The sequence below is a fragment of the Struthio camelus genome, chromosome 19 (assembly GCF_040807025.1).
Source record: "Struthio camelus isolate bStrCam1 chromosome 19, bStrCam1.hap1, whole genome shotgun sequence".
NCBI lineage: Eukaryota > Metazoa > Chordata > Aves > Struthioniformes > Struthionidae > Struthio > Struthio camelus.
The window spans coordinates 4548754-4569228 of NC_090960.1; the positions used below are offsets into that span (position 1 = coordinate 4548754).

General features: G+C 43.5%; 2 protein-coding genes and 1 non-coding gene across 6 annotated transcripts; 1 reads left to right on the plus strand and 2 right to left on the minus strand.

Annotated features, from left to right (window-relative positions):
- Positions 1-243: 243 nt before the first annotated feature.
- On the minus strand, positions 244-10985 carry C19H17orf58 (chromosome 19 C17orf58 homolog). Of its 3 annotated transcripts, XM_068913767.1 has the most exons (6): positions 10957-10985; positions 10391-10584; positions 6284-6907; positions 6084-6164; positions 4248-4439; positions 244-3692 (listed from the first exon to the last, which is right to left on the minus strand). In XM_068913767.1, the coding sequence occupies exons 3-6, from the start codon at positions 6438-6440 to the stop codon at positions 3505-3507; spliced, it is 618 nt and encodes a 205-aa protein (XP_068769868.1). In that variant the 5' UTR covers positions 6441-6907; positions 10391-10584; positions 10957-10985; the 3' UTR covers positions 244-3504. The 3 variants fall into 3 exon arrangements, with proteins under 3 accessions (XP_068769868.1, XP_068769867.1, XP_009677269.2); XM_068913766.1 differs by lacking the exons at positions 10391-10584; positions 10957-10985 and adding an exon at positions 8807-8943 and having other exon boundaries at positions 4248-4436; XM_009678974.2 differs by lacking the exons at positions 10391-10584; positions 10957-10985 and adding an exon at positions 8807-8943.
- Positions 10985-11057, minus strand: TRNAR-CCG (transfer RNA arginine (anticodon CCG)). The gene has a single exon. It is a non-coding gene; the product is annotated as a tRNA-Arg (tRNA).
- Positions 11058-13065: 2008 nt separating this feature from the next.
- KPNA2 (karyopherin subunit alpha 2) lies at positions 13066-19659 on the plus strand. Of its 2 annotated transcripts, none has more exons than XM_068913763.1 (11): positions 13066-13294; positions 13987-14105; positions 14205-14342; positions 14652-14740; positions 15557-15825; positions 16946-17040; positions 17132-17395; positions 18023-18256; positions 18340-18522; positions 18883-19032; positions 19143-19659. In XM_068913763.1, exons 2-11 carry the CDS (start codon positions 14034-14036, stop codon positions 19233-19235), a joined length of 1587 nt encoding a protein of 528 aa, XP_068769864.1. In that variant the 5' UTR covers positions 13066-13294; positions 13987-14033; the 3' UTR covers positions 19236-19659. The 2 variants fall into 2 exon arrangements, with proteins under 2 accessions (XP_068769864.1, XP_068769865.1); XM_068913764.1 differs by having other exon boundaries at positions 13210-13342.
- Positions 19660-20475: the final 816 nt, after the last annotated feature.

Genomic DNA, 20475 nt, shown 5'->3' on the forward strand with positions numbered 1-20475 from the left:
TTTTAATGAAAAAAGGAGAAATCTCAACTTCTAACGGCATTTCAACATATCCTGCATCTCATCACAACTTCACAATATTTCTGTACTATTTATTCATATAAAAATATATATACGATGACATTTAAAACTTTCCTACCTGTAGGCAATAGATTGCTATGTTTTTAACAAATTGTGGCAAACTGAAGAGTACTTTTTTGTACCTTAGAGGACACATCATCCTTAGACAAATAAAGTAATGTGTTTGACATTGATTTGGTGGTGTTTCTAATGAAACATTTGGTAATATTAACATATGTAGGTCTTGGCATTGCCAGATTATCTATAATTGCCTGTGAATCAGTTTGAGTAGGGAAATAACCCATACATACAACTTCATCTTGCTAAGTGGCCTCTTCAGTGTTTTCAATTGCCGTATAGTATATTGAGGCATTTTCCTAGCTTTATTAGTGGCAGCGTTATGTAGTTTTAAGTGGTGTTACAGAAAAAATATCGCTCTTGTAAAAGTAATTAATACCCACCTCCAAAAAGCATGATGAGTTCTTAAGATCTGTGACCTATTGTTTTGTTCAGTCATTTTTCTCTTTAATGTTTGTATGAATTATTACAGTGTTCTTTTCAAAATAGTGGTACATTATAACAAAACTTCAATACTGTGAGGTAAACCAGCTTTGATTCCTTTTGGTTTGTCTCCTCAGACAAATTCATAGCAATTTTTCTTGGTATCCTTCATATAACAGTTAATAGGGATTTAAAGTTGTTAAAAAGTGAACTTAACGCAAAAGCCTTGAGTAAACCTCTGGAAAGCCAGCAAGATAGTATTTCTATATACATATATTTCTGTTTGTTGGTTGCAGAATATTTATGCTTGTCCTGCTGGGAAAAAAAATCACTTATCGTGGTAATTTAGATACAACTCTTGCATGCAAATGCTATCTTCTTTTCAATTTGGCCAATACTGTGGGTTTTTTTAATAGTGCAGTACAAAACTGTGGAAGATAAATCCACTTGATTTAGGTTTGTGTGTGTCGGTTCCTCCCCCCCTTCCAAGTACATTAACATGCTACAGGTCTGGCAAAAGGTTAAAAAAAAAAAAAAACACCAATTAGTAGTTAAGCTGCTGCTTCAGCTGTATTTCAATTGGGCTATGAAATACAGTGGCTTGTTGAACTGTTGTGATAACATATTTTTAAAAATTACCTTCCATGAAAAAAGGGGAAAGCAAGATCGTTTGTAGTGCAAAAAGGGAAAATGGACTATATTGCTCTTCAAGCTTGCTTCTAAAGTAGTAGCTGTGTCAGAGACTGGTGCAGACATTGATTTGTCAGTTATTGGCATTTTACTTGGGTTTTCAATGTGTTTAGCACTGGTATACTATTCTCTCTTCTGAGGCACAATCAAAATGAGATATAGCCATGGATGTTATTTTTGTACCTTCAGTTTGCTTGTTCTACATCACTGCAATGTCAAGGGGAAGTGTTTAATTGCTGTTCTGGACAAAAAAGACTGTGGGACTTAGTAAGTCCCCGAACTTCAATTGAAAATATAAACAAAGAAACTGGAGATACATACGTAACCCACCCTCCTTCCTTCCCTTGTCCCTCCTTGTCCACTCCAGTGCTTTGATTTGCTGCCGAGAAGAGTCATTCTGCCAAAGCAAAAGCCCCCTTATTAAAGTTTCTCAGGAAAAATTCATCGATCTATGCTGTGCTCTATGCAAACTCTTCTTTCACGTAGCAGAAGTGAGACAGTATTATATTTTTTTGGTAGACACAAGCTACCAGTAGATTTCTGTCCTGTAGTAAAAGTGTTCTGGGTCCTAAAGTGTAAATAAGTACTGTTTTACAATTGGTATGATTTCAGGAAGTGATAATGTTTGCTGTTGGTATTTTATCTCCTATTCCATATCAAGAAATACATTACGTGACAACATTTCTTAAAATATGTATTTTTTTCTTTGTCTACCACTCTGTAGCTTTTCAGTGATACTGAATCAAGCTGCGGACTTGCATGAGAAATAGAACTGATATCAGAACCACCTTTGTGTCGAATCAAAATGCTTAGAGGAGCCACTGCTTGCTGTTCCAGGTCATATCATAGATACCATTCCATGGAAGTGGGGCGGGGGAGATGGCTTTTTTTATCCTAACACTGCAGTTTTCCCTTATATTTGTAAAAATTCTTCCTCCACAATCTATTCCTCAGACTATTCCCAGAACGTTTGCATCGTGATGCTATGCAAAACAGTTGTAAGGTATCATTGCTGTGAAGATTCTCCTGGCTCGAAAGGTCATTGTTCTTTATGACCGTTTCCCTGCATGTACTCTGAGCTACTGTTTTTCCTTACTAGTAATATTAAAAAGCGGTTATTTTTCTACAAAACTGCCTGAACTGTATCTTAAAATAGTAGCTGACTCTTCAAATACGTAGGTGCCTTTGTTTAATAGTCAGATTATCTTTCTGGATCTTTTGGAATCCAGGAAACAATGAACCCAAAAAGCAATTAATGCTTTATTAGTTTATTTTCAAGGCTATGATTTGTGAAAATACTGACTCTGGGAACAGTAAATAGTGAAATCCCCTTGCAGAGGTTTCATATAATTGACTTATTGCATTCCCAACACATGAAGGGTGCTAAAAGTGAAAGACTGTATCTTAAAAGTATCTTTACTGATGTGCAAGTACAAACTTAATAACATTTCTCACAGGAAAATTACAGTCAGTACGCAGTTCTGGAACTGCACTTTGAGACGCTAACAATGTAACCAGGCATGCAAATTGTCCATGCAGTTGCATGCTTGTTTTGCATTCCTTAGCATCAATTTATGCAGTTAGTTGTAAGCCTAATTGGGCATTTGTGTTATGCAGTTATTTGATTTGCTTTCAGTTAGTGAAGTCATATACTTGAATAATTGCATAGCTATTTTGTGTGCTTTATATGAAAATCCAGCTCCGTTTGAAAAATAGTGTAATTTTTTATCAGAACTATGGACGTGTTTGAGGAAATCAAAACAACAGGAATGACACTTAGTTCTGTCAATTTCTTTTGAATGAAATGCAGAGTGCTTTAAGCAGAGTTGTGCAAAAATTCAATTGACATTCTCTATAGATAAAACTATGGTATTATCTAACGCTTTTCAAGGTTAAGGCTTTGAAAGTTCAGTTACTGTTTGTGTACCTAGAACAACGCCTCCAGAATTTCACTTTATAGTTACTACAGATGATTAGGAATACGTTATAGTAGAGGAGGCAATAGTAGCCTGTGGTTCTGAAAAAATTCATAATCAGTTAACGTTCGTTACGCTTTTTATGCTCTGTTTCACAAAATACAGGTACCTAGTCAGAACTTCAGTTAGTGTTTGCTAAAGCACAAAAACAAGTGCCTATCACAACCAGTGTCAGGCTTAAGTAGCGCTACCTCTTGCTGTTTTTTTAAACCATGGCCAGGTTTATTCTGGTGGCTGAATTCTACCCTTGGCTGCGTCCTAAAAGGAGGTTACTGCAGCCTTATCCACATTTAGTGTGAGCCCCTTGCACTTTGCGATTCCTCTTCCTGTTGAATCTTTTCACATAGCTGCTGCTACTCCTAAGCAATCCATCCCCTGGCCTCAGACGCCCTCGCAGGAACTGCAGCAGGGTTGCGGGGATCTGTCGTCTCTTGTGGTAGATCTGACCCATCACAATGTATCTACTGCCTGCAAAACAAACAAGTGTCCTGTGCTGTGAAGAAAGCATCGATTCATTCGCTACAGCCCACCCACTTTAACAGCAATAGATTTATGAATGGATATGAAGTTACACCCTACAGAAATATATACTCAAAACATGGCTTAGTACAGTGGCACCCTGAACTTGAGTGGGACTTTTGGATGGTACTTGTACTGAAATAATGGTTTACTGTGTTGTACTGCAAATGCAAGCTTTTGGGGGGAAATACTGGTCTTTGATAACAAATTTTCATTCAGAAAGAAAACTAGACCACTTCCAAAGACATGGGCGTAAGCTCCTGCCTAAATTTTTTTAGCAGTCATGAAAATTCTTGCAATCATTCTGGAACTGGCTAAAGAAAGGACTACAGTGCTGCCTGACTTCTTCATGCAGTTGGGTCTCTCCTGCAAATTTAAAGGAACCTCGCCTGCAATTTTTTCAAAATCATGGGAACCGAGGATAAGCCTATTAAACTAGGGCAAACTAAAAATGGCATTGCACTCGGGCGGAACGGTGGAATGGATTGAGCTGGGTTTGTTTACCAAGCTTAAAGTCTGGGCACGGTTTACTGCAGTTTAAAGTATCCACAACTAGAATGTGAACCCGGAAGAAGAAACCATCAGGAGTAATATACAGGCGACTCATCTTGTATAATCCATCGCTGTTCACCAAAAGAGTGACCAAATGGACTCCATTCCCCAGTCTTTCCATGTTGTAAACAATTCCATTCACTGCTGTTTTAAGAACAACAGAAAAGAACAAAAACAACAGAAGAAAAGCAAGTGTTAGGTTATGTATCTTGGTAGCAACTCAGGGTGCTTTTGAGGGCTCTCATTTAAAATCTTGTAAAGCAAATCTAAGCATAAGTTTATTTGTCCCAGTAATGGGCAGTCTTGAAAGTAGGTGCTGCCTCGAATAATCACACTTGATGAGGTCATCACCTTAGTATTTGCTGAGTTACTATTGTACTTCATAGGTCTGATTTTTTTTTAATGAAGTTTATAAAATATTTCAAAAAAAAAAAACTACTAAGGTTTTTAGCACTGTCTTTCCACTTGATATTAAAAAGTGGAGATACTTACCTGACAAAGTAAAAATTTTAAAATTAAAACATTATAGTGAAGTCTGAAGCTAACCCACTAGTGAAATGTTTCAGCTTTGAAAGAAAAGGCACTTGTCCCATGAAGCGGCAAGGGCACTGAGCAGACCGTGTTCTACTGTCAGTCACTTAATGCTCTCCACCCTATTTCTGGGTTTGGCAAGTGCGAAGTTAACCAGATGCATCAGAAAGCTACAGTCATGTTACAGGGGTAAGGCAAAGAGAATTTTTGCTTCTAAAACTGGCATTGTACCTGCTTCACTGAGTTGAGAACTCCTTTGATTCAGTCATTTAATCTTTAATCTGCACCACAAATGTGGAGAAGTGAAACGTTGTCCTTGATCACTGCAATAGAACCTTGGCTGATTTGTTGCTCAGATTGGTGGGGTTTTTTAGTCTGGATCGTGTAGGGAAAACGTACCTATCGTCTTCGGTTAAGAGATGAATAAGACAGCTAATTGTTAAAGGTTGAAATACATAAAGGTCAGCGTGATACAAGGTCTAGGTTTGACAGGAATACGTGACAGTGAGGAAAAATAAATATATTAGATTTGTAGAAAACACTTCCTGATTTCTCCACTTAGAGAAAACAGATGTCTCATAATGTGTTTATACTGTGCAAATGGAAACATCTGTTACCACTAGGCATGTATTTTGCTTATCTCTTAAAACACTGTGAGAAAAAGTTGATATCTATTTCATGACTTCCTAATTGTAAGGAAAGATTTCTTCCGTCAGACAATTCTTGCTCTTAAACACTCAGCGTAAAGATGCCAGGCTATTTTCTACCATCTTTAGTTACATCAACTTCTACAGAAGGACTAAAGACATTGAGCACTAAGGAACTTTGGGTAACCTTCGTACAGAAAGTATCCTGTTTGGGCCACCACTTGATTTTCATTTGAAATTGTAGCCCCAGAATCACCAAATCATTCTAAATAGTAAGAGGTAAGTAATGCAGCTATCGCGTTCACGTTTAACCTTAAAACATCTAAAACAGTTCATCTTACCAGTTCTATCAATCAGCAGCTGGAACATTGTCTTCCCCCTCTCAGGAGTGGAGAGTAGAGGAAACAGAAAAAGAGCAAGACGAGACCAAGGTAGGGAAAGGATAATGTAACGCTTGGTACTCTTTGTCTTAGTACATGTATGAAGAGTTGTGATGGGTCCCTTTAACATACTTAATAAAACAGTATCTTACAAGCAGAAGTGAAATGTCAGTAGTACATGGACAAAGAGGGCTCCTGCTTTGCGTGGTTTGTAGAGGAGAGCAGCTTACCAAATTCGCTCATGCAGTAGGCCTCCACTTCATCTCTTTCTTTTCCGCACTCGCTCAGACATGCCTCCTCCTTGTCAGCATCTAGAATAGGGGCACGGACTGAGGGATGGTGTTGAGCCCTTGGGGTTCCTTATCCAAATTAAGCCACCCAACCTTTGAAAGCTCCCGATGTCCCTTGCCAGAGCAGTCTGTACCCTTACCTTTCCTTAGCACACTGAAGTGATAGAGCAAGCTGGGTGACTGGCGGTTGGTGACCCAGGAGGGTTTGGTGATCTTTAAGGGATCAGTATACTTATAGGGGTTTATTTTGCCCGGTCGGTTGAAGTGATGCAGCGTGTTAGGGTCGTCTGACTCCATTGCTCCAGAGTCTGGGAAAGGATGTGCCTCTGCTAAAGATCTGATCTTCTGGTAGGAAGATGCTGCGTGATGGAAACGAGCCGACACGCTGTTAGCAGCCTCTGCCAGCCGCCTGTCCGTATGCTTTCTGTTTGCGTGGTTGAAGTCCAAGGAGGTAAGAGAGGGCCTCTCCGTAGGGTTCTCCAGAGTAAGGCCCCCTCCATGCTGACTGAGGTGCTTCCTCAGGCCTGTATTGTTTTCTAGAGAGGGCTTGGTTCGTTTCTTTTTGTCCGAGGAGAGGGAGAGGATTTCGGGAGGTTTTGGCCACTGCACGTTCACGGAGGACAGAAGCCAGTGTTCGGTGTGATTCTCTCCAGTGCTGCTGGTGCCCCAGGCTGGGAGTTTGACTTGGCTAGATGTGGAGTCGGCTGAATTGTAAGCATCTTTGTTGAGAGTTTGAATGGGTTTCCCAGCATAGGATAGAGATTCTATGTAAAAAAAAAAAAAAAGAAAGAAAGAAAAAAAAAAAGGGGGGGGTGCAAATGAGAATTTTATTTTAATTTTTTTATTTTGTATGTGTCTGAATGGGAAGTGCCTGGCAGCTTTGAGGCTGTACCCCATAAGTGAGGCCTTTAGTGCGACAGTATAACTGATAAACAATTCAACAAAATGAAATGAAATGAAGTAGAGCTCTTCATTTCTCTGTATTCAGACACGGACAGCCCAGTACAGAGAACGCAGCTGTGAGCAAAACACAGGAGATTTGCATTTTTACTTTATTATTGTTGCAAATTAAAAACATGATTTATAAACAAATCCTTTTCTCAAAAGCTTGAATCTCCAGGGAGCATCTGGGGAAACAAGGTTCACGTTGCCATTTGGGATGCTTGTTTAAAAGACCATGACAACAGAACTATTTGGTTTTCCCATCCCTGGGATGCCTTATTGACAGCGTTATCTGGACTTTTCAGTGGCTATGGGCTTTGAATACTACTGAAAAGATTTTTAACCACAGTTTTGGATCTCTGACTTTTGCACTAGAGTTGTATGGAAGTCCAAGAAGACGTAATCTGGTAGCTAGGCTATCACTGCTGAGTAACAATTATTGAAGGCTTTTCTTAATAAGTAGAGAGGACAAGGATATGATAAAGACAGGAAGAGACTGGAACTCTAGTGAAAAACGGATAGGCTTAATGACACTGTTCATGCAAGCTGGACCTTCACTGATCATTTGAAGCTCGCAAAGCAAAATTACTTTCCACTTAGCCTGGGAAGAGAGAAATTTCCTCTTGCAGTTCATTTCCCCTTTATTTCGGTTCTCTATTGTAATGACTTCAGCTGGCCAGCACAGACTATTTTAAAACAGTTCACCCACACACAGCCGCTGTCTGGGTGTTCACTGTTTGTGGTCAGCATAGTGTAGGAGGCTGGTCCTGACTCCTTATGTGAAAAGAGATATTTGACATACCCAGATGAACAACGTCCTGGTTTATCTCCCATAACTGACTCTCAGCTGCTGACCTTGCCATTTCTCCCCCTTCGCTCTCACCAGCTGCTGTCATGGGAAAGATTCCCTGATACTCGGGCTGGACACATGTAAAGTCAAAAGAATGTCCATGAAGAAAGGGATGGAGGAAGTCCAAGCTAGAGAAAGCAAGAGGCAGGGGTGTTTTGGAGATGTTTCAATATGAAGCTGTGAACTCTGAACAGGTGTTTTGGACTTAGAAAAGTACATTTATAAGTTTTTGTTTCTATGTTTTCTCAGTCAGGGATTGTAGTGATAAAAAGTTCATTTTCTCTACTCAATCTGTTCAGGACCTTGAAGTTCATTCCCCTATCCCAGCATATTCCTGTCTAGCTCTTGCAGTCTAAGAAAATACAACTGCCACATAATCAGCCCCCGGACCTCTTCTTCCCTATGGACTGGATGTATCTTTTGTTTCTGTGCAGTCAGTGAGACTGTACAGACTGCTGCAGATACACATGACAGCCCAGAGCATGCTGAAATCAGTTAGAAATCTGGAGTCTACAGGTGACAGGAAGGAGACTAAAAGGGAAAGGTCACATACAACAATCCCCCATGCACGCGCAAGTCAAACTTCACTTGCTGGATGGTGGCTAGCAGGCTCCGTGGCACCAGCTAACTGCCTGCTTCTGGCAGGTGCTCCTACTGCTATGAAACACTGACAAATCAAATCCTGCAATTTCCATTCCCATCCCATGAACATGCTGAAATGTTTCGTTCTTGAGCCCTTATGTGACTGCTTGCTGCAAAGACTACAGTTAAGTAGGGCTTCTAGGGCAAGAATCTGAAGTAATGTGTTCAGTCTCCCCTGCTACCAAAAGCAAATATGCCCCAGCCCCGCTTTTAACGTTAATAAACTTACCGGCCACTGAGCTGGAAGATGATCTAATGATAAAGCAGAGGAGCCAAAACACTTTAGTTGTCATGCTGAAGTAAAGTTTTTTTTCAGCCTCAAAATGAACTGGAGCCTTTTATGCCCTTCCCCCGATTCATGCTAATGAGAGGCAGCCTTAGGGGAAACGGGAATCACTTGCTGGACAACCCACTGGAGCAAGACCAAGCTGCCGCCGTCCCTGCTAGCCTCCCACTGCCCCGCCGCCGAGGAATGCCTGCAGACACCCCTCGTCCCGTACGCACGCACGTATGCGCTGACCATGGTCACCTGCGTTTCCGTGACTAAACGGGGACCTGCTCAAACCCCTGCTCTGGATATATGTTTCTAGCAATAAATTTCTTGGGGGTGGTGGTGGGGGGATCTTATTTCCTATTGTATTTTCCAGAGAAAATCATACAGAGCAAATATATTTCTACTGGATGTAGGGAACCACATTAAAACGTGGTGTATAGGCTCCAGAACGTGCATTGCGTCTGCAGTTCAGCAGCTGTAAGAATGCGCCTTGCATTGATATGTAGTTAGATATTTCTGGCTAGATTCACTTACGCATCTGGTAGCCTTTTCTAGTTCAAGGAACCTTTTTCAGCGCTCCTTCTCAGCCTGAAAAATATAATAGTTATTGTCCAGTCCAAGGGAAAGCTCTGCTGACCCCAGACACAGCTGTACTTTTAAATCTGCCTTTGCTAACATGCAGAGCTCTGCAAATTTTCACACATCGAGCCAACCCTGATTTGGATTATTGAATTAAATAGGCTTGTTCCTATGTTCCCAGCTGAAACGGGTGACCTTATTACTAGACAGGATTTCCATTGTGACAGTTTACCTTACTAGCTCTTGGTGGATGTCGTGAAAGTTAGTAAACTCATGCACTGCTGTAAAGTGCAATATACTGAATAACTTGGAAACCCTATAAAAGTGCTATATCCTGGCTCCCGAAACCCACCCCGCAGACAGAAAATCTACTCAAATGTGTGTATGATGCAGTACAGCCATTGCTTAATTTAAGCACTGGTATGTATCTTTTGCTCATTTATTTGCGCTGTCTTAGTTATGCAGTTTAATAAAATTCTTAAAAGCACAGGGCTTTATTTCAAGCAGCTCGAGGTGAGGATACAGAAAATAGGCCAGTATGCAAAACGCACAGAAATTTTAACACAGGTTAACTCTGAGTTGAGTTGCTACTGTAGCATTTATTAATCCTTTTTCTCCTGAGCGTTTAAATGTTTTAATCCTGAAGGGGTCCCAATATGGAAATAAGGGAATTAGAAACCTGAACTGAGCTACCCCTCTTGTCGTGACTTAGGATGAGGGAGAGGTGAGCGCGTAGGTATTTATGTGCCCGATTTCCGGCCGTTCCAGCGGGCGTGAGGGAAGCCACGAGCCTGAAACCGTCTTGCTGCTGCCGACTATAACTGGGACGGACGCACGGGTCCTGCGGACCTTCTGCGCTCTGAAGAGCTTTCTGTTTAAATTAGTGTAATTCATGCTAAGGCATGATTCTACCTACTCACAGAGTTTCTCCAAGAAATCTTTGCTTGGACAACAACTTACGAGGACTACGGCAGCATCTTCCGTGGCCCTGCCGTTCAAGGAGCTCCACGCGTGCTGCCAACAGTGGCGGGGAAAAAACAAGGCTTTTCGAGCAGGACTTGGAAAAACGCGTTCTTAGGAAAGCACGGAACAACAGCGTAAGGGTCACGTTCCCGTCGAGGCGTCCGGAGAAGCGATTTTGGCAGCAGCAGCAGCTGTAATTACAGGCCGAGAGGGCCGAACGCGCGTTTCGGGCTCATCTCTGAAAACACGACGCGGCCCGAACCCTCTGACCCGCAGCGGGGCTTCGCCGCCGCTGGCCTTTCTCCTACGTGTCTCAGCGCCTTCTGGAAACGGCAATTTGAGCGTCTCCGAGCAGGGCCGAGAGGGGAAACTCGCCGGCTCCCTCACGGCCGGCGACGCTGCTCTGCGGCGGGATCCACGCGTGAACGAGGCTCAGGCGGCCGCCGCGGCGCCACCTCCGTGACAGGCCCCGCGGGGCGGCGCTCGGGGCGGCCCCGCGCGGCTAAAAGCGTTCCCAGCGCCGGGCGGGCAGCGACGCCGGAAACCCTCCGTGCGGAATTTACCGGTGTGCCACAAAAACGTCTTGCGGTACGACCCAGATGGGACTCGAACCCACAATCCCCAGCTCCGGAGGCTGATGCCTTATCCATTAGGCCACTGGGTCACCCAGCGACAGTGGCGAGCGGCGCGCTCTAACCGCCCCGCCCGGCTGGCGCTGGCTCCGCCCCTCCCCCCCAACCCCACCGCTCGCGTCGGTCCCACTCGTGGCGGCGAGGCCCCGCCCTCATGCGTGTTGGCCACGCCCTTATCCGGCCACGCCCCTCCCGGCTCCGCCCTCCCTGCCTTGTGCATGCCGCAGGTCTCGCCGGCCGGCGCCGAAGCGCCGCCCCTCGGGCGTCACCGCGAGGCTTCAAGGGGCGGGCTCGCGCCGCCGCCCCTCCCCCCCTCGCAGGCGCCTCAAGCCCGTCGCGCGCGACGACCGTTAGTGGCTCCCGCGCGCCGGGCGGACGCCGTCCTCTTCCTTACGCGCGTGCCTCCCTCAGGAGTTCCGCTCCTCGCCATAACCGCCCTTCCCCCGGTACTCTTCCTTTTAAACTCTTCACGGGCCTCCCGGTGTTAAGCGTCGCGCTGCGGTCCCGACCCTTCCCCCGCTGGCTCGGGTGCTGCCCCGGCATTAGCGCCGTCCACCATCAGCTCTCTCTCCTCACAGGTTTTCCTCCCTTCGTGGTCCTTTCTTCCCTCTCCTGCGCCACCCCGCACTGTCCGTGTTAACCTCAGCCCTAGCTTAGCCGCTGTGGGGCCTTTCGCCCCGTCTCGGCCTCACGCACCTTTACTTGTCCCGAGCAAGCATGCTAGCTCATTCGGCTGTCCAGCCTTTCTCCAGCCTTTTGTTACTCTCCTGTTTTTATAACAGCCTTTCGAGCTGTGGCACCCTCCCTCCCACCCCGCGGCATGTTCACCTCATTGGTCTCCAGTGTCTGGTACACAGCCACTTCAGGTTTCCGAATCACTGACGGTCCTCTCCTTGCTCTGGGACACCAGTCCTTGCAGAGGCTTTCTGGCTCCTTCGTCCAGGTTACGCTGCTCCAGACTGCGCACTGCCCAGCAATTTATGAGCTGGTGGATTTACTTCACACCAGATCTTCAATCCTTTTGCACACCAGGTGCTTTACCTCAGTTTCCCCTTTGACCTGCTTTTTTGTTTCCATTTGCTAAACTAGTCCTTTTCAGTATCTTCATCTGTGACTGATCTGCCTTCTCCTCTCTTGACTTCCTTGCTCTTGCTTATATATGTTTTTGTGATGGTTTTATTTTACAAGGGTCAGAACAGTAAGACACAATCACTGATAATTACTCTTGCTCTGTGTACATCTTTGTTAACTACTGTGTTCATCTACAGATCAGTATAAAAAGTTGTAATGGCTTAACCCACAAAAGTTGTATCAGTATGCGTCTCTGACACTTCTCTACCTTGAATTGTACGTTATGGGTAAAAAATGTGCTTCAGCAGCTGGCGGGGTCATGTTTTTTCATCTAGGCTTTTTGGTTTGAAGTACGCCTACAGTAAAACAGGATGTTTTGCTTTTGTAACCCATCCCTTGTGAATAGCATAAACCTATCTGAAACAATACCAAATCTGTTGATTTTCTGGAAATGCTACAAGGGCATGCTTTTTATTGTTTGATATGATTTAATTTTGATCTGTAATGATTGCTGTTGAATTACTTTAAATTGCAGCATCACATGCCTGGTGGTTCCAGGAGGTCGAGTGGAGTCTAACTTGGCTGAAGTAAAAGACATCAGGGGGAGTCTTACAAAAAGCCCTAAGTGACCTAAGGTTCATAATGTAGAAATTAGGCTGTATATAAGGAACTGGGGTATCACTGCTGCTAACTGCTCAGATTGAGGGTTTCGAGAGCGAAAAGCTCCCTGCTGTAGCCCCATCCAGATGTGCAATAACCCCCCCACCCGCCATCCCACTGCCCCCCCCGCCAGGCCCTAGGAAACTACAAATCCCATCATGCCACGCGTCACCTTCCTGGGACACCGAGGCCCCAGTGCAGTTGTCTCCCCCGGGCTCTGGCCCGGGCGGTGTCGCGTCGAATGCTGGGAGTTGTAGTGCTGGGACGGTGACGGGGGGGGGGGGTCTTCGAAGCACGTGACGTCTGGCCCTCCCTTCCGGGAGCACGGCGGAGAGTCGCTCCTCTCCATCGCGAGACGAGCCGGATTTCAAACTGGCCAATCAGAACGTTGCTATGGCTCGAACGGGCCAATGGCAGGGCGAGGGCGCGGGAAATTTAAATCCCGCCTGGCAGAGGCTCGGGGTAGTGGCAGCGTGTTCGCAGGCTCGGAGCGGCGCTGTGGCAGCGGGGCGGCTGGTGCGCTGAGTCCGCGGCGGAGGTGCGGAGCGTGCGCTGGTCTCTCGGAGGGGCCGGGGCTCCCTCGGCGGTAGGGCAGCCCGGCAGTCCCCTCCCTCTGGGGCTCTGCGGTGGGGTACCGCTGCCCGGAGCGAGGCTGACGGGGTTGGCGCCTGCTGGAGCGGGCTGCGAGCTCTGGCTGAGCTGCGGCTGACGTGAAGCCAGCCCTCCTGCAGCGGGTCACCTCGGGGCTGGCCAAGGCAGAGGCCGGCCTCGTTACTAGCACAGCCGCTATTGCGTGTTGCTGACCTAAGGGCATGGCAAGCCTGGTGGCAGGGGCCTTGTCGGTGCTGCCCTCGTCAGAGGGTTTGGAGGGGTTTTGCATGTGTGCTATGGGCTGGACCTAGTCAAAATAGCATTTAAAATGTATATGTGCCTTTTATGGGGAGGAAGGCCTATCTTAGTCCTAGAAAAAATGACTCTGATAACATTTGTGGGTGAAAGTGTCTTAAAAGAATGTGTTTCTACTGATTTTGTCTTAATGCTGTTGCTGTGGCAACCTTTGGCCTTTTTGAAAAGGCAGCTGTTATGTTGCCATTGTTTTCAAGTCAAAGGGTGGCCATCTGATATGGACAAGCATCTCTTGTTTTGAAGTAATAGTCCAAGTTCTTAAGTTTTTGACTTAAACTTTTGTGGTATAAGCTTTAAGGGTTTACCCTTTGCTTCTTTTTTTAGGCTAGTTTCTTTTATCTACTTCTCTTGAAGCCTGACTAATAAGCAAGATGTCTACTAATGAGAATGCCAATACAGCTGCTCGCTTGAACAGGTTCAAGAACAAGGGAAAGGACACCACAGTGAGTATTTTGATGCAACAAATATTTTAGTAGCCATTGTCTCTCTAAAGAGCCTTTCTACTTGTAAAAGCCATGAACTAATCAATGCATGTCCTCCAGGAAATGAGAAGGCGGCGTATTGAAGTCAATGTAGAGCTGAGAAAAGCTAAGAAAGATGACCAGATGCTTAAAAGAAGAAATGTTAGCACTTTACCAGATGATGCGACTTCCCCCCTTCAGGAAAATAGGAATAATCAAGTAAGTAGGTACCTAACTGCAGTGACCCATATTGTAGTTCCCTTCCTCAAGTGGCTTGTTAATGTTTGTGATACTTGTGTTCCCCTGTTAAAACGCTTTAAAAGATACTTCAGGCAGTTGTGTTTAAGCCCACTGTAATACTGGTGTGAAACACTTCAAAAATGCTTTCTGTAGTTCAAATGTAGATAAAGCAATAGCTGATGAGGGTTTGGAGATCATGCAGTGATGCAACTTATTTTCTACAACTGCTTGCTCTATTAAGTGGCAGTCTTCTCATAGTATTGTATACTGTAACTATTTCTCGTACAGGTTTCAGCACACTGGTCAGTTGAAGAAATAGTCAAAGGAGTTAATAGTAATAATACAGAGCTTCAGCTACAGGCTACTCAAGCTGCCAGGTAAGGAATTTAGAGGTAACTGATTCACCTGTGCAGGCCAGTAACTGGATAAGGTAAAAGGATTAGCTAATGAACCTAAGCCTCTGCCTGTGGCAGCAACTGTGGCTCTCTTGATTAAGGCATTTATTGAAATATAGTTTAGTAAACTTTAAATACAGTGTTTTGATAAGTTTCATTTGGTCCCATGCATGTTTTTAACAAAACCATGTGGGTTATGGGTTTTTAAAGAGCCTGACCACTTCACCAGGAAGTAGTAATTGATTTCAGGTGGCTTTGAGGCAGAAAAATAAGCGGTAGGCCATTTCAGATTTGTAGAGTAATAATAAAGTTACTTTATTCTGATAAAAAGATCTTTAAGCTGTCCACATCTGACTATGATATGATGTTTGCTTGCAGTGATCTACCTTGGAATAAAGTACACACAAAACTTAGTATGCTTAGAACTCCAGTCATTATGATCTAGAAAGCAACGTTGCTTCTGGTAATCATTACCCTACTGTCTGCTGAGACACCTCTAGCAGTTCAGATATGTTATGCCTCTTGTAGCTCTGTTTTATTTCAGAGCCTGGACAGAACCTCTCAAAGTGAAGACATGGCAGAAGCAATCTTAACGAGAAGTTTTAGATGCTGGTGTTGAGCTTGTTTGTAGCTTTGCTAAATTTCCCCTTCAGGTCTTGTTGCTTTGCCTTCTCTGAATACCTTGAAATCTTTTTTTTTTTTTTTTTTTTCAACATAGGTCTCTTTAGACTGACTAGATAGAATCTGTGTAGATCTCTGCAGGTGAAAATAACGCTTCCTGTTTGTCTTCCTCCTTAGGAAACTCCTCTCAAGAGAGAAGCAGCCCCCCATAGACAATATAATTCGTGCTGGTTTGATTCCAAAGTTTGTCTCCTTCTTGGGGAGAGCGGACTGTAGCCCTATTCAGTTTGAATCTGCTTGGGCGCTTACCAACATTGCTTCTGGCACATCAGAACAAACAAAGGCAGTAGTAGATGGTGGGGCTATTCCAGCCTTTATTTCACTGCTGGCCTCTCCCCATACTCACATCAGTGAACAGGCTGTGTGGGCTTTAGGAAACATTGCAGGTATGTCAATATGCTGCAAACTTCTTTTTGGACCTATTCTGTTGTTAGAAATAGGAGTACATTACTATTAGCAGGTTGTGGTGTAGCATGCTGAGCTCTTTGGAACTCTTGCCTTAATGTCTTGTGATCCTGTACATGTTCTACAAGGCGGAGTATGCTATGGACAATGCATTATTGTCAGATGTGGTATCTGACAACTTTTTGCAACACCTGGCAGCCTGTGGATGTATTGCATAGTTCTTACCAATATCTCAATTCAGTTTTGATAGAGCTATAGAGCCATGCTACAACACAGGGCTCTTCCCACACCTTAATTGGCTTGCTGTGATTTAAGAATTGTGTTCGGCCCTGCCATTTGACTAGAAGGGGGAGGGAAGGAAGCAGATGGCTCCCGTAACTGTATATGTGGCCAATATTCCTTGCTTAGAAGGAACAGCTACTTACTATGGTGAAAGTATTGGTGTACTAGAGTATATCATGCATCTTTCAGGACTAGTTGATCTAACAGTGTTGAATCCCCTTCCCTCTTTGGTTTGGAAGGGCAGGGAGAGAAACGCCCCATTGGTCAATTTATCTGTAATGCGTTTGCTGTAGCCTTATGATTTCCTAAGGCAGCAGTGCTTTGCAGACTGATATAATAGTGAGTCTCTACTGGGGGGGGGAAAAATTGCCTCAATAAAAACCTCTTTGTTTAAAAGCTTGTCTTTAGAGTTTTGATTTAAAGAAAAAAACCTCTATTCCAAGTCTCTTTTAAGAGAGCAATAAAATAATTCAATAAAGAATGTTCTGAAATTCCCTCAGCATTATACTGTAGAACTTCCATCATGCAGCCGGTGACTATAACATGTTCTAAAAGCTGTATAGAAAATATACATTGTTTTTTTTGCCTCTTTCCTGTTAGTGAATTAAATGAAGCTCACTAGTCTGGTTAGAGAAACACATACTTGTCATATGACTTAACCATGGCAGTAGTCCTTTTGTCCTTTTATTTCTCAGCTTCTGTTTTATCTAGCTCTCCTTCAACAGTAGTAGCTTTCATGATCTAATGTGAAATTATTCTCTATGCGTACGCCCCTCAAGCATTCTATTTGTAATGTGATTTTTTTCTTTTGGTTTTCAGGGGATGGCTCTACCTATAGAGATCTGGTTATTAAATTTGGTGCAATTGAGCCGTTGCTGACTCTACTAGCTGTTCCTGATCTCTCTTCTCTGGCTGTAAGTATACAATAAAATCACAAACAGTAATAACTGAGTGAAGGGCTAAAGTAACTAAATAGTTACTAACAGTTTATTTCAACTCTTGCAGTCTGGATACTTACGCAATGTTACCTGGACCCTCTCAAACCTATGTCGCAATAAGAATCCTGCACCACCCATAGAAGCTATTGAGCAGATCCTTCCAACTCTTGTTCGACTCTTGCACCACAATGATCATGAGGTGTTAGCAGACACATGCTGGGCACTCTCCTACTTAACAGATGGTTCCAATGACAGAATAGAAGTTGTAGTGAAAACTGGACTGGTGCCGCAACTTGTGAAACTGCTAGGATGTAATGAACTGCCAATAGTGGTAAGCAAGTAGGCATGTGAATTGCTGTCACTTGACTCGAGTCATAAATTAAACCTATATCAGACTAGTGTCCATATAACCAAATGATTCTTTTCATGCGGAAATCTGATGCTTGCATACTCTAGTTTTTGCACAAGTAGAAGCTCAAGCCTCTTTGCCTCATCTAGGGCTGTCCTTGAGACATGCCGTTGCTCTTAACGGCTGTTCAACTTTGCATAATCAATGGGTTTAACACATAGGCCAGCACAATAGTAAATGTTCTTCAAAGTCTGTTTTAACTCTGCAGTGCAGTTGAAAATACAAACTTTAGAGCCCAGTGTATGAGGTCAGGGCTGTGGAAGGTATAATATAATTATTGTACGATAAAGCTAGTGTTTAGGAAATCAGTTTCCTATGCTCTAGCACTGGCAGTTGTTTGCTGATTGTCCTCAGATGGTGTGCTGTCTTCATGTTTAATGTTTACTACATGGGTAATGCTTAGCTCTGCCTTTAAAGCTTGACAGTGGGTAATATATCATACTCTTTACTGCGAAGGCTGGGGCAAAGGGGCAGCAAGCATGGCCATGTTTGTGCAAATACAGCTTAGATGATGCTGTTTCCTAAATGTTACTTTCACATCTGTTTCAGACTCCTTCATTAAGAGCCATAGGAAATATCGTCACTGGTACTGATGAGCAGACACAGATTGTTATTGATTCAGGAGCATTAAGTGTCTTTCCAAGTCTGCTTGCTCATCATAAAAACAACATTCAGAAAGAAGCAGCGTGGACAATGTCCAACATTACTGCTGGACGTCAGGACCAGATTCAGCGAGTTGTAGATCATGGTCTTGTTCCTTATCTCATTGGTATCCTGCGGAAGGTAAACAAGAACTGTCTACTATGTTAAGTTTTGCTGTTACCATTACTATCTGTGTTTAAATACCTTTCTTCTTACCTTCACAGGGGGATTTCAAATCTCAAAAGGAAGCTGTGTGGGCTGTGACTAACTACACAAGTGGTGGAACAATTGACCAGATCGTATACCTTGTCCAGGCGGGTGTTGTTGAACCTCTACTGAATCTCCTCACGGCTAAAGACAGCAAAACTGTGCTAGTTATTCTGGATGCTGTCTCTAATATCTTTTTGGTATGTGGATGCAATATACTCCATAGTTAAGTTGTTTGTAATGGTTTTCCAGCAGTTAGTGCCTATGCAAAATAGCAAAAGTCTCTTCTCCCCCCCCCCCCACCCCACCCTTGCACTTACGAGATAGAGTGCAGAATAAAACACTTCCTGTCCCTAGAATCAGTACCTAAACAGAGGTCCTGCTTCTTGGAAAAGTCAATGAAAATGACTGACTTGCTAGAAATAAGACTATACAAATACCCTGAGTGAACAGTTATCTGAAACTAGGTTTTCATCTTCTCTTTTCTCAAATAGAGTTAAGACAATACTGACTTAGTGGTATTGTCTTTCCAGAAGTTATTCCATACTTGTCTTTTGCAGGCTGCTGAGAAGATAAATGAGACGGAGAAGCTCTGTCTCATGATTGAAGAGTGTGGAGGTCTAGATAAAATTGAAGCTCTCCAGTCACATGAAAATGAACAGGTGTACAAAGCCTCATCGGGCCTGATTGAGAAATATTTCTCAGCAGAGGTAAGTGGCTATGGGAAAGCATTACTTGTAACTCTCACTTTGTATGATAGTGTTGTTGACTACTCAGTTGAAATGCTACTGCTCTTTCAAACTTCCTCTCTTCTTCCTAGGAGGAAGAAGACCAAAATGTTGTACCAGAGTCTACTGCTGCCAGCTACACTTTCCAAATTCAGGGCAGTACCCCAGACACTTTCAACTTCTAGATCTTGCACACACTGCAACCACTTTCAAGTTGTTTGGTACCCAAATGGCTGCCACTTCTGTATGTCTTAATATCTCCTCTTTGCTTTTTACTGATTTTTTTATGTGACCTGTAGCACTTTGTCCAACTGAAACATACTTGAACAGCTCAAAACTGTACATACTGTGTGAATTTCTAACTGTAAACCTCATTCTTTTTGGGGTATACTTGTAAATACTCATTCTGTTTTCTAATTCCTGCTGTCCCTGTCAGGGATAAGAATGCAAATGGATAATACAGTGCTCCCTCAATGCATGAGCCACTGCTCTGTGTAACCTCTGCATAACCTATTATTCTGCATAACCTATTACAGTAATCATACACTGAGTAGGCTTTCAAAGGGGATTTATGGTTGAAGTTCAATAAAGTGGTGTTGAGACATGAAATTGAACTGTGTCAATTGCTCTCTTAATCAGTTTCCTTAAGTACATTTACCATAACAATGTACAATGATATGAGTGCAGGTCTAAATTCAGAGAGTTTCAGTTCCAAAGTTGGATTTGAAATGGTTGATCATGCTAGGCTCCCATTTCCATGTATATCGGCATGCTATTACTGCAGAACAGGTGAAATACTGCTTCTCTCTAGGTATCTTGCATATGTTTGTATACCTATTAATAGCTGAGTTAATATATTTCTCTGAAAGGTGAAAGACTACTCCTATAGTACTCTTTAACTGCAAGTAGTGGTCTGGAGGGGGGTAAGTACCATTTACTACAGCTTCTGAGTGTTTACAAGACTATCAACACACAATTCAAATTTTCTATCAGCTTGTTGATTTAAAGGGATGAAGGTTGCACAGCTGACCCTAGCTGTGTGGAGCCTTATGCTTTGTGTGCAGACAGGCGCTTTGTCTGAAGTGCGACAAGTTGACCTACTTCTTGATTTTGTTCAGCATGCTCAGGTAGAGTATAGGAAATACTCCTAGACAATTGCTTCCTCTGTACAGCAAAAATGAAGCCTTCAGCTTAGAATCAGTAACTTACTGCACAGTTCCCTCCATCAGAGGTTTGTTTGGAGGTGGGTCTTTGTGGGGATGGGGGACCAGCTGTAGTCCTGCTTTTCATTTAAGAAATGCTATGAAGAAAGATTGCTAACTCAAATGGTACTCCTGCTTCTGTTACTGTGGTATGGGCTACTACCTATTTCCCACTTGCTTGGGAAAGTGCCTTTCCTAGCTGGAGGATGGTGATTGCATGTAT

What these genes read in the sequence shown, in the direction of transcription:
- C19H17orf58 (XM_009678974.2), bottom strand. Translation starts at nt 8,870, where the DNA reads ATGACAACTAAAGTGTTTTGGCTCCTCTGCTTTATCATTAGATCATCT. An exon ending in CTTCAGTGTGCTAAGGAAAG is followed by an intron (nt 6,165 to 6,283) that starts GTAAGGGTACAG and finishes CCCCTATTCTAG; the next exon opens with ATGCTGACAAGGAGGAGGCA. An exon ending in GTGCCCAGACTTTAAGCTTG is followed by an intron (nt 3,693 to 4,247) that starts GTAAACAAACCC and finishes TTTGTTTTGCAG; the next exon opens with GCAGTAGATACATTGTGATG.
- KPNA2 (XM_068913763.1), top strand. Translation starts at nt 14,034, where the DNA reads ATGTCTACTAATGAGAATGCCAATACAGCTGCTCGCTTGAACAGGTTC. An exon ending in GTAATGAACTGCCAATAGTG is followed by an intron (nt 17,396 to 18,022) that starts GTAAGCAAGTAG and finishes CATCTGTTTCAG; the next exon opens with ACTCCTTCATTAAGAGCCAT. An exon ending in CTGTCTCTAATATCTTTTTG is followed by an intron (nt 18,523 to 18,882) that starts GTATGTGGATGC and finishes TGTCTTTTGCAG; the next exon opens with GCTGCTGAGAAGATAAATGA.